We start from the raw sequence: 15,811 nt of genomic DNA, 5'->3' as shown, positions 1-15,811 counted from the left end.
GTGTCTTAGTAATACAGGAGGTTTGTTACTGACCAGATCATCAGGTGAAAGCAGAGGGAGGGGAGCCAAAGAAAACAAATGCAGCCACCGCATCCAATAATTGGTAAGTTGCAATATAATCCATTTTTGGCTGTGGCTTTAATACCGCTTTAATCTACATGCTCAATCTGTCTTCGATCTGAGAAAATTTCTCCATTTGCTGCCCAGGATTCCAGGTTTGGGGTCACAAGTACACAGAAATGTTGTCTTCTAGACTTCTAAATGAGAAGCAGCCTGATCTGTGGCTATTTGAGTCACTATATTACTTTATAAATGTCCCCCAGCGTTGTTCCCTGGTTCCCTGCAGCCTTGATAACACAGACTAAAGCATAGAAGGACGGTGACACTTTACACTCATGTGACAAATGCCCACAGTTCTGCCCTCAGGCCATCTGCCTTTCTGAATCTGACTAGAATTCAGGACATAAAAGGCCAACTGTGTGGTGTTATAGAACAGTTGCTATATTTCTATTATAGCGTTGGTACTAGCTTTGTGGGGGGTTTTTGTCGCATGACATACAGTAGAGAACTAACAACCCATAGGGCTCATGTACACGGACCTACAGTATTCTATGCTATGGGCCCTTGCAACTGTTCTGTTTTGCTCCACAGCATTTCGTAAACCAAAACTAATAAAAAATCTGCGTCACAGTCCTGCATATGGACTGTATTTTGCTCAGTATGTGTGTAAACGTTTGTGCTAATGTGTACTTGGACTGTATGTACCTGTGCTTAGGGCTGATATGTAAACAATAGTATGCATTCTGCAGCGCCGACACTGATTATACTTTGTTTACATTTTGGCCCTGAATTATTCATATATGCGGCAGCAGCTTATATGCAGAATGACCTTATCTTCAGTCATTTATGATGACTGAACGCTGAGGTCATTCTGCACATGAGCTGCCGCCACCACACGATTGACTTGTTCAGGGCCTGCATGTAAACAATAGGGTGTACTATCAGTGGGATCACTATAGTTTACATGTTGGCCCCAAATGAGTCATTCACGTGGCGTTGGCGCATGTGCAGGATGTACGCATCTCAGTTCTTATGGATATGTATATATGGGGTGTATGCCTGTATAGGAGTTCAGACAACTCTGCCAGCAAGACCCTGCATGAAAACAATATAGTCGTGTTCAAGAGGCCTTAGACTAAACTGCTCATAGCCCCTCTCACTGGCTGCAGTAAATCTGTGCACTGTTCAGACCCCAGGGCTGTCAACGGATCCTAGTGAACGGACAAGGCTGCCTTCCACCACGATCTGGCTGCCCCCACTCTGCCAGGCGACAGACACACTGCAAAAAACTCTAGCCACAGAAGCAAAGCATGCAGGGAATCACAGAGAATACAAACCACAAGACGTTTATACAGGAGAGAACACAGCTTTCCAACCTGGGCTTCAGCACAGACAATTTCAGAGAGAAGCCTTTCCTGCGGTTAGCATGGAAATTAAAAAGATGGAGGGATGAGAACAGGAAGAGGAGCGGGAGATTTATAAACGAATGCAGAGGAAGAGGAAGAGAGCATTATTAAAGGCCAATATTGCGTCTGCTCAGGGCTAGAAAGGGTGTCCTCAAAGCAATGCGGCAATGGTGAGGAGACATCACTTGGGTGACTCACCTGGTGACATCAGGGGCTGTGTTGGGTCGCACATGCTTCATAATGGTCTGTATCCAGTTCCTCCGGATGCCTGAAGTCATTGCAGACAGAATGTACTCCCCTTCTTTAGTCTGAACAAAACAAATTTCAGTATTTCAATATTGCCTCATTCTCACATACCCAAACCACAGATTGTCATAAATCGCTGTCTTTTTTTCCTCAAGTGCATCCTTCACACACACACCCATGCAGCGCAGGAAGATATTCTGTGGGATCTAATGCCAAGGGATGACCACAAATATTCCTAGATATTTTATCAACAAGAATTTGTGAACACCTCACCACCACACCTAAACAATCTTGTTGGATATGCCATTCCCAAACCACAGAAATAAAAGATTACCCTCTTCCCCCTTCTACAGCCTCCACTCTTCTGGGAAGTTTTTCCACAAGATTTTGAGGTGTGACTTTAGGAATTTTTTGCCCATTCAGCCAAAAGAACATATGTGAAGTCAGCTACTGATGTTAGATCAGACAACCTGCTTCACAATCGGTGTTCCAGTTTATACCAAAAGGTGTTTGGTAGGGTTGAGGGCTCTGTGAAGGCCACTCCAATTCCTCCACACCATACTCATCAAACCATGTCTTTATGGAGATGTTGGATGAGAGATCCTGGCTCATTCCAATTCATCCCAAAGGTGTTGGTAGGGTTGAGGTCAGGACACTCAAGTTCCTCCACACCAAACCGTGTCTTTATGTTGGATGAAAAGATACGGCTCCTTCCAATTCATCCCAAAGGCGTTCAGTGGGCTGAGGTCAGGACACTCCAGTTCCTCCTCTCCAAACTCATCAAATCATGTCTTTATGTACAGAGGTACAGTCATATTAGAACAAAACCAGTTACCATAAGGTTGGAAGAGCACAATTGCCTAATTCATCTCTGTATGCTGTAGTACTAACAGTGCCCTTCACCGAAACACCTGAACTTGATAATTCGGTGAGGTTGTTCACATACTTTTGTCCATACAATTTATATGTAGACAGAACTGGTGACATTTTTGCGTAAAAGACTACAGAAGAAGATGTGGAAGAACATTGTGTTATTTTAGTTATACTGTTTCTTACATGAATTTGAAATCCATAATTCCTCTGCACTGGAAACTCCGTGACATCGTAACAAGTTGACAAGTCGATCTCTCCATCCAAGTCGGCTGCCTGTTGGCGTAAAAAATGTAAGAGGATTCCAATAAGAGGCAATGTAAGAGGATTCCGGTAACTGAGTGAGAAGACGATAGACTGGGAAGCAATGTTTACTCACCTCTTCTGCCACGGAGTCCCTATAATACCTCAGATTCTGGTCTGTCAGCACAAACCAATGCTTCTTCCACTAGAAAACATGCAGCAGAAGATTACAGAAATTAGAGAACATTATGCACATTAAGCAAGAACTATGGGCTAAATATAACCAAAAAAACAAACAAAAATGCAGCATCACAGGTAAATCTAAATAGTGGTCTTCAATTCTATTATTATGCATTGTAATTAGCAATATTTTATCTTCAATAGGAGAAGGGAATCACTGTTCCAGGTGGAAATGTGGATATAGAACTCTCCTCGGAACTGGAACACCAGGTGCCGGCTAAGCATATAGTAACATAAGGCAAAAAGGAAGTGACAGCCGCACTCCAGAATATAGCCTTTATTTGTAAAAAGTCCAACAGATACAAGCTGCTATAGAGGGATATGCTTTGTTCATATTTCATGTCTAAGGTTTACAACCACTTCAACAGTATACAACACCTAGACCCCATCCAGCGCTCCCTAATCTTGTCCAACTCTGCCTGCTGACACGCCCCATTCTATGCAAATAAAGATGATGGGAAATGCTAACGCAGAGGAGTAATGGGGAATGTAGTTTGGGCATGGCTGCTGGGTATTTGGAGGAGCTGAATATCTCCCATCTGCCATTTGCTTCAAAGGCGGGCAGTGGGAGCATGAATAGGAACTCTGAGGATTGTTTTTTAAAGAACTATGAACATAAGCAGCACTTTGGGCATCAAAGTTACTGTATTTTCACAAATGCTCAGAGATTGCAACATTTCTATAATAGGGACACCACAAGCATTTAGTTGTACTTTAACATACAAGTTCACCTTTTAAAAAAATATAATTCACATTTTTTTTCTGGTAGAAAATTTGCATTGATTATTTTTTTTCTTAGTAGCCTGTAAAGCATTGCACCCATGATCATCAGGCAACTGCAGACTGTATACAGGCAGGGAGTTACTGAAGTCCAGGAAGATCAATGAACTATGACAGTGCTCACCAGCGCCCTCGTAGTTCAATGAGAACTACAGGCCACCAGTTGCAATGGCTGATGGTAGTTGTAGTTCATTAATTCACAGAATGTTGTGAAAGAATGACGCGGTTGTGTGGGCGGAGCCACGCCATTTTATTGCGATAGTGGGTGAGGGAAGAAGTTCCCCTGCCCACTGCTACAGGGAAACAAGGTTTGGGGGGTAAAGTGATGGATGCTAAACACAGGTGTAACATGTTCACAAAGGTTAATGGAGGCACAGATCTGTGCCTCCATACAATCCTGTCTCGGAGGTCCACAGACAATTCTTTGGACCTAATGAAAAATCCCATGTACATACGTATTCACAGCCTTTGTCATGACACTCAAAATTGAGCTCATATGCATCCTGTTTCCACTGATCATCCTTGAGCTGCTTCTACAACTTCATTGGAGTCCGCCTGTGGTAAATTGAGTTGATTGGACGTGATTTTGTAAGGCAAACCCCTGTCTATATAAGGCCCCACAGTTAACAGTGCATGTCAGAGCACAAACCAAGCCATGAAGTCCAAAGAATTGTCTGTGGACCTCCGCGACAGGATTGTATGGAGGCACAGATCTGGGGAAGGGTACAGAAAAATTTCTGCAGCATTGAAGGTCCAAATGAGCACAGTGCCCTCCATCATCCGTAAATGGAAGAAGTTTGGAACCACCAGGACTTCCAGAGTCTTAGAGTGGGCTGCCTGGCCAAACTGCACGATCGGGGGAGACCAAGAACCCAGTGGTCACACTTGACAGAGTTCCAGCGTGTCTCTGTGGAGAGAGGAGAACCTTCCAGAAGAACAAACATCTCTGCAGCACTCCACCAATCAGGCCTGTATGGTAGAGTGGCCAGACGGAGGCCACTCCTCAGTAAAAGGCACATGACAGCCCATCTGGAGTTTGCCAAAAGGCACCTGAAGGACTCTCAGACCATGAGAAACAAAATTCTCTGGTCTGATGAAACAAAGATCGAACTCTTTGGCCAGAATGGCAAGGGCCATGTCTGGAGGAAACCAAGCACTGCTCATCACTTGGCCAATACCATCCCTACAGTGAAGCATGGTGGCAGCATCATGCTGTGGAGATGTTTTTCAGTGGCAGGAACTGGGAGAGTAGTCAGGATCGAGGGAAAGAGAAATGCAGCAATGTACAGAGACATCCTTGAGGAAAACCTGCTCCAGAGCGCTCTAGACCTCAGACTGGGGCGAAGGTTGTCTTCCAACAGGACAATGACTATAAGCACACAGCCAAGATAACAAAAGAGTGGCTACGGGACAACTCTGTAAATGTCCTTGAGTGGCCCAGCCAGAGCCCAGACTTGAACCCGATTGAACAACTCTAGAGAGATCTAAAAATGGCTGTGCACTGACGCTCCCCATCCAGCCTAATGGAGATTGAGAGGTCCTGCAAAGAAGAATGGGAGAAAATGCCCAAAAATAGACGTGCCAAGCTTGTAGCATCATACTCAAAAAGACTTGAGGCTGTAATTGGTGCCAAAGGTGCTTCAACAAAGTACTGAGCAAAGGCTGTGAATACTTCTGTAGATGGGATTTTTGTTTCTTTGATTTTTACTTTTAATCTATTTGCAAAGATTTCAAACAAACTTCTCTCATGTTGTCAATATGGGGTATTGTTTGTAGAATATTGAGGAAAATATTGACTTTAATCCATTTTGGAATAAGGTTGTAACATAAAATGTGGAAAAAGTGAAGTGCTGTAAATACTTTCCGGATGCACTGTATGTATATAGGCTATAGGTCCCCTGTGAATAAAACACAACTGCCTCCAAAACAGGCATTCACACTATAAATGCATTCAATGGTGTCACTGAACAATGGGGCACTATTGAGTAAGAGAAAGAGGAAGCAGAGGTCACAGGATACCCAACCCCTCCAAAATAAATAGTACTGCTGCTCCTGTGCGATTAATTTCCAGCAAGTGTTAAATCCATCTGTGAGCGTCTGCTTCTGTAACCAAATCCCAAGTGCTTCTCTTCCTACCCTTCTCCCGGTATCCCGCAGACCAGGAGGGGCGCAGCTGGCAGATGAATTAGGGTCATGATGTAAGCACTCCTCCCCTGCCAACTGTGCTTGTAAACACAGCGCCTGCATAACTTTCAGCTCACATCACAACAAGCCCACTCTGCGCAGAGACGGGAGCTGATGAACAAACACTGCGGCACAGGAGAACCTGTCTATTGCTGCTAGCATACACCTCATAGCCCAAACAGAGTAGAAAAGATAAAGCTGTACTGCCTGCTATACAGAACACCTCTATTCTTGTAAACGTTAAAAAAACAAGTCATAGATTAGAGTGTCCGACTGTACAATCAATACAGACCCCACTGAGAATTCCTTTACAGAGAAAACAAACTTGAAAACAGTTTAATGACATTGTAATGGGTCTGACATTCCAAATGTCAGGTAAGTTTGGAAACAGGCAAGCAGGAAACGTTGGGAGTTGTAACTCCTCCACAGCAAAAGACTGCAACTTACTGAGTAATGGAATAAACCATATGGCAGGTCCGGAGAAATCTCAGTGATGGAGCAAACCAAAAGGTCAGATGGGACACATCTCAGTACTGGAATTAACCATATGCAAGGGCTGGACCAATCTCAGTTCTGGAATAAACCAAAAATCAAGGCTGGACCAATCTCAGTGCTGGAATAAACCAAACACCAGAGCAGGACACATCTCAGTCCTGGAATGAACCATAGGCAAGGGCTGGACCAATCTCAGTTCTGGAATAAAGCAAAGGCCAAGGCTGGAGACATCTCAATGTTGGAATAATCCAAAGGCCAGGGCTGGAGAAATCTTAGTAATGGAACACACCAAAGGTCAAGCCGGACAAATCTTAGTACTGGAATAAATCTAAGGCCAGAGCTCTCAGTGGTAGAATAAATCTAAGGCCAGAGCTGGACACATCTTAGTCCTGGAATGAACCATATGCATGGGCTGGACCAATCTCAGTTCTGGAATTAACCAAAAGTCAGGTGGGTCAAATCTCAGGACTGGAATAAATCTAAGGCCAGAGCTGGACTCATCGCAGCCCTGGAATGAACCACATGCAAAGGCTGGACCAATCTGAGTTTTGGAATAAACCAAAGGCCAGGGCTAGACAAATCGTAATTCAGATAGATGCTAATGACCAGGACTGGACAAATCACAGGAGTTCTGAGGCTTCTAACGTTATGCAACTTTTCACCCCTGTCAGACACAATGCACCATGTGTATGGGAAGTTCCATTGCCTCATCCGGCCTTTCTTTGAACCTACCAGTGCAGTTCGACTTACCTGCCCATCTGGGTACTGTTTGGTCAACCAGCCCTTCTTAAAGTTCAGGAGGTCCGGCTGCAGAAAAAAAAATTAAACAGCAGTTATCTTCATTATACCGGCTCAGACACATTTACACAGAACATTATTAAGTCCTTGTCTTTTTTTTCTTATCTAATAATTATAATGTGTAATGCAAAGTGACAAATACAGTACTAGACGCATACACTTAGGGATCTATAGCAAGACAAACTTGAAGAGAAAGAAAATTGAATTGTCTGTCGCTGGAAGATCTATCACTTGGCATGCATAATTCATTAAAGCATTTCTAGAAGGGCTTTCTAAGGCAGCGCAACAAACTCGCAGCCATACTGCAGAGGGGCCCTTTCCTCCTGGTGCCTAAAACTACAAACCTTTTCTCTTCTCTCCAGCTTCATAGCTGGATGGTAATCGTCTACCCCGCTGAATGCGCAAGGGTCACTGCAGCTTCTTATACACTGATACCAGTCATATGACCAGACCACCAGAATAACTCCCCTTTCCACAAAGTACCAAAAATACATTAAGGATCGAGCAGGGGGTATAGAGAACAGGAGAATTTGTTTTCGCCATCCATTAACCCCTTATGAAGTTTGGGTTCGAGTCAGGTTTCCAATTTAAATTAAGACGGGGTCCGAATGCAGAGACATCTCTAAAGGCGCCTGTGAGCGTAGCGTGCCAGCTATTTGTGAGACAGGGGTCCTGCTGTTCTGAGCTAGACGTGCCAAACATATCTGCACATAAAGACCGAAGCCCCTCGCCAAACAAAGCGTCCCATCCATTCTCTGCCTATTCCAACACGAGACACAATGTGACATTCTGAGAACAGCTGCCAATGCCGGCAACCTGAGAAGACATCACAGCGAATTCCTAGGAGAGGTGTCTGAAGGCATCTTATTGGCTACAAAGCCGCTACTTTGTGCTTTGTCTTAACTATGCAGGTCACAAACCAGACTTTAACCAAGACATTTATGTGTCAAAAAGTGCCACCTCCGAGGGGTTGTGTCTTTGACTGACCTGGTCTGAACCTTTTCCATGTGAATGATTACACGACTATCGGTGGCTGGAGTTTATATGGTGATAAAATGGACGACACTGACAAGAAAATTACTTATGTACATATTTAATACTGATTGGGGATAGCTGTGTGGCTCACCATTATTAAAGGGGTTGTAAACCCTCAAGGTTTTTCACCTTAATGCATTCTCTGCATTAAAGTGGTTGTATAGTCTGTTTTTTAACTTTTACCTACAGGTAAGCCTATAATAAGGCTTACCTGTAGGTAAAAAAAATATCTCCTAAACCTTTACGGTTTAGGAGATATTCCCCTTGCTATGAGCCGCTGACTGCAGCGGCGCATGCGCACAGGGGATTCTCGGCTGAAAGCCTGGCAACTGCCGGACCTTGCCGGGAAAGAAATCTCCCGCGCGCATGTGCGGGAGTGATGAAATCGCGGCTCCAGCCACTCACAGCGCTGGAATCGCGATACCCGGAAGACACGCCGAGGCAACATGTCAGCTACCTCGGCGTGGACCAGGTAAGATACCGACGCCTCGTTCTAAGGTAAGTATTTCATAATGAGCTAGTATGCGGTGCATACTAGCTCATTATGCCTTTTGCTTTACAGGGGTAAAAAAAAAAAAAAAATTTCAGCAGGTATACAACCGCTTTAAGGTGAAAAACCTCCTGTGATGCAGCAGCCCCCCCAGAACCCCCCCCCCCCCCTTTTACTTACCTAAATCCAGCGACGGGGACGAGCACACCAGCTCCAGCCGGCGTCTCGGATCCTGATTGGCTAGATTGATAGCAGAGCAGCCACTGGCTCCCGCTGCTCTGAATCAAATCCAATGATGTGGGAGCAGGGGCCGAGTCCTGCTGTCTGTGTCAATAGAGAGCGTGCCCACATGAGTGCCCCGAAAGAGAGCGGCTCTCCAACAGGGCACTCGAGAAGAGGAGGAGCCAGGAGCGCTGCTGAGGGACCCCAGAAGAGGAGGATCTGGGTCACTCTGTGCAAAACCAACTGCACAGAGGTAAGTATGACATGTTTAAAAAAAAAAAAAAAAAAAAAAGACTTTTAAACCCTAAACCCTAATCACCGTACACACGATGAGAAAATTGAACAAAAAATACCGCTTTTGGAGCGATCGTCCGATAATCTGATCATTAGTACGCAGCTTCTGAGAGCCCATCATAACAGTTAATGCGAAAATATCCAAAGGGAGATAACAGGGAGGGTAAGATAACAGAATAAACTATATTTCTGTAATTAGTATGGTATTTGTATGAAAAAAAAATCACGTGACCAAGACCACGCATGCCCGGAAAAGAAAGATTACAATACCAAACATTACATTACTTCCGAAGTTGTATTCTGTCGTACAACAATTTACGTAATTTTAGTTTTCAATATGAGACTGGCATGCAAAAAGAAAAAAAAAAAAGGGACAATTAATCATTTGATATTCTCATTGTGTGTACCAGACTTAACTCTGGGCACAATAAGCTTATCTGAGTTAAAACTGATTTAACACTCCCTTTCCTCCAAAGCCAAATGACGTAATGTTTGCCTTCTTATTTTTTCCACAAATATTCTGGTTTACATCTCCCTCTCCTCCTAACCATTCACAAAACACACAACCCAGGCTTCCTTTTGTGAATGGCCAAAGAGGAGGGGGGGGGGGGCAGACATAGATGCGACCATAATGCTGGGGTCTACAAGACCTGGAGAGTTTACATCTAAAATCACAGCCTGGAGCTTTGGGTAGAAGAGTGCTGGAGCCTACTGCAAAGATTAGGATAAGTAATACACCTTATCCCTACAACCCTAGACTAAACAAGCATTTATTCCTTGCAGTACAGGGCGGCCCACTACAAAAGTAAATGCTGTCCTGAACTTCAGCTTTAAAGTGTATGCCTGGCCAAAAGAAAAAAAGAAGAAAAAAAAAACAAATCAGTACATCCCCACAATACACACATTTCATCATGTATTTTTCCTTATAACCTGGGTTCACACTGGAGCGATGCAGAAACTGCATGTGATTCGCACCACATTCCTGTGCACATCACATGTGATGTCTGTGCAGTGCAATTTCAGCCGTACATTTTGTATGGCTGAAATCGCATCGCATCCACACCAAAATGGTACAGGACCTTTTTTTTTTCCCTGCACCTGAATCACATGGGTGTTCACACCCATGCGATGCGATTCTAGCTATCGCACTGCGTTTTGCAATCTGTTTTGGGGTGTCGTTAACATCGACACCTGAAGCAGATTGCATGGACGCTGTGCGATTGCAATGCAATGCGGAAAACACAGAGGATTCGCTGCGTTTCCTACATCGCACAAGTGTGAACCAGGGCCAACTGAAAATCACCTGATGATCGTTTAAACAATTAGTGAGCTCCTAACTTCCTGTACTGAGTCAATAATGCTGCTTCTGCTGCACTGAAAGCAGTGTTGTCCGCCCGAGTACAATAGTAGGGTGTTCTGTAATCTAGCAGGGGAGGACTGCACAGGGCTGACAACACTGTTTGGGATTTCAGTGCAGCAGTGGTGCCATGTTGGCAGCTCAAACAGAAAAATAGCAGCTTACAGGATTTATGGTCAATCAACAGTTTTTTTTTTATTTTTCTGTACATTTAATAATGGGATAAAACATGAGGAAATGTGCCAGTTTTGTAGAGATATATATAATTTTTTTTTTTTTTTGCCCTGACATACACTTGAAAGGCTTCCTGTAATGCCTCTGTAATGTAACAACCTTAAAAAGGTTCAGGATTTCATTTTACTGGATAAAACCATTTCTGCTTTTAGAGTCCTAAGACTGAAAACTGCAGAGTCAGCACTTTTTGCCTTACCGTCATGGAGGACTCTGTAGACCTGCGATCCAGGGATTTTGCTCTTCGATATGATGACATATGAGAGGCAGAAACATCTGGAATGGAGGACACCCCGGTCTCATCCTGTTTACAAAAGATACAGAGATAAAACTTGTGTTATGTAGAGTGCAAATACAGGCCTGGAGCTATAAAAACTGATTCTGGGGATCTCAGTTCTCTTCTAAAATGAAGCTTTCGAACAAAACTAGCCTCAGATGTATTCTTTTATGTTTAGTGCATGAGGTGTAACTACAACACAATACTCCACCGACAATGCCTACATCATATTCCACCATGCAAGGTCAGCACCTGTATCCTGAACCAAGATGCTGGCACAGGCATTGTAAAATTCTAACTGGGTGTCTCACACAGATCAGTTCCCCTGCTTCATTCTCCCACCCTGTGACTTGGCAGAACGTTACGCTGAACAGTCTTCAGTGACTGATGACTGGAGGAGGGGAGACAATGAAAATGCTTTCACTTGGCTTTAGCAAAAGGATGACAAATTCTTCAACGGCAACAATTTATCCACAAGCCAACTTGCCATGGTTACACATACTGTATGTCTCTTCCTGGCTATATCCAAAAGGTGAGCATGAATATTTTTAGGTGCTGGAAACATGCTCTGCTGCCCAGTTTTGTTTTCTTCTGTTACGTCATTCTTCCAAGGTGCTCCTATGAGGCCTAGGCACGTCCTTAAAACACTGCCTACGAATCAAAGTTATAATGCTGCTCTATATTGGGACACGTCAGGAATTTACTTATGCTAACTCGTAAAGTTACCCATAGGTCTTAAAATCATGGTTGTCAAGGAAAACATCAAAACAAACTCAATCCATCAATACAAACCATGTCTCAGAACCTAAATATCAAATGCAGCATCATCAACAGAGAGCTCTACTGAATAAAACAATATCTCCTTAAATAATCAAAGAAAATTATTGTGCACCACCACCCAATGCTCAACAACTGCACCTCTGCTCCACAGATACTTTAACACACAGTGCTGATTTTATCTAAACTGCTGCCACTTTAAAAGTTGTACCATATAACCCAAATACACTTTCTCCCATATAATAGAGAAACTAGCGGCGCTATCTTACATGAATCAATCAGCGATATAAAAAAAAAACAAAAAATGTAAAAGTCCAAAGAAATTTGCCATAACAAGAAAGAAAAAACACCTGGTGTTATCTTTGTATAGAAGAATGTATATATACACAAATATAAGTCCACTGTTTACCTGGACAAAGTCGTGATGACGAAACACATTGGGGCATGGCTGTATGGCAACCGGAAGTGACGGTGGTGAGACGGAGGAGCGGTCGGTTGAGACGCCGATTCCATCTTCCTGGCTATGCTTGTCCAGTCACTATAGTGACTTTATGCAGTGTTAAGACTATAAAGATTTATTTTTAAGTCCACTGTTTAATAGTCTTGACGGAGCCTGTGAGAATATTCTCAATGTGCAAGCTTCACACCACGTGCTCAAGTGTCACCAGCTGCCAGTAGGACACGCACTCACTGGATTATATTGCCTCATATTTGGCATTATGCACATTATTTCTTTAATAGATCCACTCCATCATTGGGACTCTCCAGACCAGCTTGCCAATATATAATAATTTTGCTCATAAAAAAGGGTAAAAAACAGGGAGGTACTCCAATTGGGTAGTATGTTAAAAACACAATTTATTTCCCATTTTGCACTCACAAGCCAATAAATCTTTATAGCCTTAACACTGCATAAAGTCAATGCAGTGACTGGACAAGCATAGCCAGGTAGACCGTATTGCGTCACTTCCAGTTGCCGTACAGCCAGGGCCAATGCGTTTCGTCATCACAACTTTGTCCAGGAAAAACTGTTTCTGAATATATATATATATATATATATATATATATATATATATATATATATATATATATATATATATATATATATATATATACACATACACACACACATACATACACACACACACACACACTAGATTGACACTAGGTGTTTTTGTTTTATGTTATAACAAATTTTCTTTGGACCTTTACATTTTGTTTTTTTAATTTCACTGATTGATTCGTGTAAGATAGCGCAGCTATTTTCTCTATTATGTGGGATAAAGCGTATTCGGATATCTCCTTACAACCTTCCTGTTTAGGGACAAACTCCCCTCTTGCAGCTTTTAATATCCAACCCCATAAATGCTCTTTTGGCTTAAAAATTCCAAGAGAGGATTTGCAAGTTTGGGTACCAAAAGCTAGTAGAGGGGAGATCGTCTACAAAATTTTGTTGAAGGCCTTCCAAGAAGAGTGGAGGCTGTTATGGTTCCAAAAAATGGGAGCAGACTCTCTTCATAATCATGCCTGTGGTTTTGGCAAGGGATGTTCATTTAAATGTAATGGTCAAGTGTGCAAAAACTTGCTTTGAGGCACACAGACATCCATACTGCATAGGTAAATGGTCATACAATGCAAACAATGTCAGCCTTAATTATAGGCAAGCGAGCTGCTACCTTGGTTCATAAGCCCTTTGCCATGTGTTACTCCACAATGAACCACTAAAAATCACCCTAACATTACCCTTTTTCTGGGAAAGGTTCGCTTTTCGCTGCGCCCCTGTCGAGCCTCACTGGTCGGAGCTGCAGAACAATTGGTCTCCATGTGTTCTGGCTTCTCGATATCCAGAGCTTCAAACTTCTCAATAACCAGAGAGCGCCTAGAAGAAGGGGACAAGAGAGAAGAAGGAGAGGACATAAGAGCCAGAGCACACCCTTCAGAAGATGGACAGACATAATTGAACAATACAACATATAAAAAAGAAAATACAGAACCATCACCTCCATATCAGCATCCCCAGAAACTCAGCACACTATAGTTAAGCAGCACCAACAAATAAATTCAGCTCTATTTTCTTTGAAGCAGGTTTTTCAAGATAGAGGGCTCTCTGTATGTTGGGTTCCGGTACTGCGTTGTGTCCTTGTGCTGAACCACCATTGACACCATCACTTAAGTCCCTGTGAAGCCTCGTATTTACAATGCAAGAAGATACAACTAATGACAATCACCCATATTTCACTTCAGGAAAAAGGCTGAAAGTCTTGCCTTTTCCATCCTCAGATGCCAGGAAAAAGCTATGCCCTAATGCTCCCAGAGCAGACCTGCCATTGGTCTTCACTAAAGCTGGCCATACACTGTAAGGGCGCGTTTACACTTGCTTCAAAATGTTGCATTTGGCACAGTTTTTTAAAGCACTCTGAATGCCAATCAAAGCATTGGTCACTAAATAAAATGGTAAGCTTACGGTCCTGTTCAAATGTTGCACTTGCTTTGCTTCAAAAAAGATAACCCATGTTGCTTTCTTGTTGCTTCAAAGCGTCGCCAAAGCCTACATAGAAGTCTATGACAAAGCTCGCTAACAGCATCTGCAGCTTTTGAGGGGCTTTAATCTGGAGTTAGCTTTGCTTTGGAGGTTTCGCAGGTATGAAATATCCCAGTATGCACTGGGAAACCAACAAGCAAGCCGGAAAGACGTCATCAGCAGTTACTTCCAGTTCATGTGTATATATTCTGGCGGTGTCTGGTGCAGACGTCACATCTGGTGTGCAGCGTGGAGCAGCAGGAAGGCGAGTGGGATCCAGACTAGAGCGGAGAAACTAGCAAATGGCACATGTGGAGTGCAACATGAGAATGCTATAGTGGACAGTGAGCGGGGACTGAACAGAGGGGACTCCGTTGCAAAGAATCAGCAGAGCTGAGTGACCAGAGCAGGAGAAACTAGCAGATTTCACACATGATACACAGTGTGGGAGCAATATAGCAGGAGGTGAGTTGGGACCAGAGAGAGAAGAGGACCAGCAGAGCTGCGGGTTACTATTAAGCGGGGGCCCAGCAGAGCTGGGGCTACTACTAAGCAGGGGGTCAGCAGAGCTGGGGGTTACTACTGAGTGGGGCATCAGCAAAGCTGGGGGTACTACTGAGTGGGGCATCAGCAAAGCTGGGGGTACTACTGAGTGGGGCATCAGCAAAGCTGGGGGTACTACTGAGTGGGGCATCAGCAAAGCTGGGGGTACTACTGAGTGGGGCATCAGCAAAGCTGGGGGTACTACTGAGTGGGGCATCAGCAAAGCTGGGGGTACTACTGAGTGGGGCATCAGCAAAGCTGGGGGTACTACTGAGTGGGGCATCAGCAAAGCTGGGGGGTACTACTAAGCAGGGGATCTGCTGATCGAGGTTATCAATAAACTGCGGATCTGCCGATTGAGGGTACCAATAAACTGGGGATCTGCTGATCGAGGGCACCAATAAACTGGGGATCTGCTGATCGAGGGTACCAATAAACCGGGATCTGCTGATCGAGGGTACCAATAAACTGGGGATCTGCTGATCGAGGGTACCAATAAACTGGGGATCTACTGATCGAGGGTACCAATAAACTGGGGATCTACTGATCGAGGGCACCAATAAACTGGGGATCTACTGATCGAGGGCACCAATAAACTGGGGATCTACTGATCGAGGGTACCAATAAATGGGATCTGCTGAACAATGGTACAATATGCTGAGGATCTGCTGAACAGGGATACTACCTAGCTGGGGTTCTACTGAGCCCTTTAAAAAAATAGAAAATCAACACACACACACAG

The 15,811-nt window shown here is 43.8% G+C and overlaps 1 protein-coding gene across 3 annotated transcripts in view; it reads right to left on the bottom strand.

The window, feature by feature from the left end:
* MPRIP (myosin phosphatase Rho interacting protein) overlaps window positions 1-15,811 on the bottom strand; it is a gene marked incomplete in the record, with an annotated part of 237,778 nt that overhangs the window by 60,629 nt on the left and 161,338 nt on the right. For all 3 annotated transcript variants that reach the window (XM_073636314.1, XM_073636315.1, XM_073636316.1), the window contains 6 exon segments: window positions 1,665-1,774; window positions 2,769-2,858; window positions 2,962-3,030; window positions 7,275-7,331; window positions 11,151-11,255; window positions 13,749-13,884. In XM_073636314.1, the coding sequence (XP_073492415.1) occupies window positions 1,665-1,774; window positions 2,769-2,858; window positions 2,962-3,030; window positions 7,275-7,331; window positions 11,151-11,255; window positions 13,749-13,884 (567 nt within the window).

Source organism: Aquarana catesbeiana, linkage group LG06 (genome assembly GCF_042186555.1).
Source record: "Aquarana catesbeiana isolate 2022-GZ linkage group LG06, ASM4218655v1, whole genome shotgun sequence".
Taxonomy (NCBI): Eukaryota; Metazoa; Chordata; class Amphibia; order Anura; family Ranidae; genus Aquarana; species Aquarana catesbeiana.
Note: the sequence above shows the minus strand (reverse complement) of the source record. Positions and strands in the feature narration are given on the sequence as shown.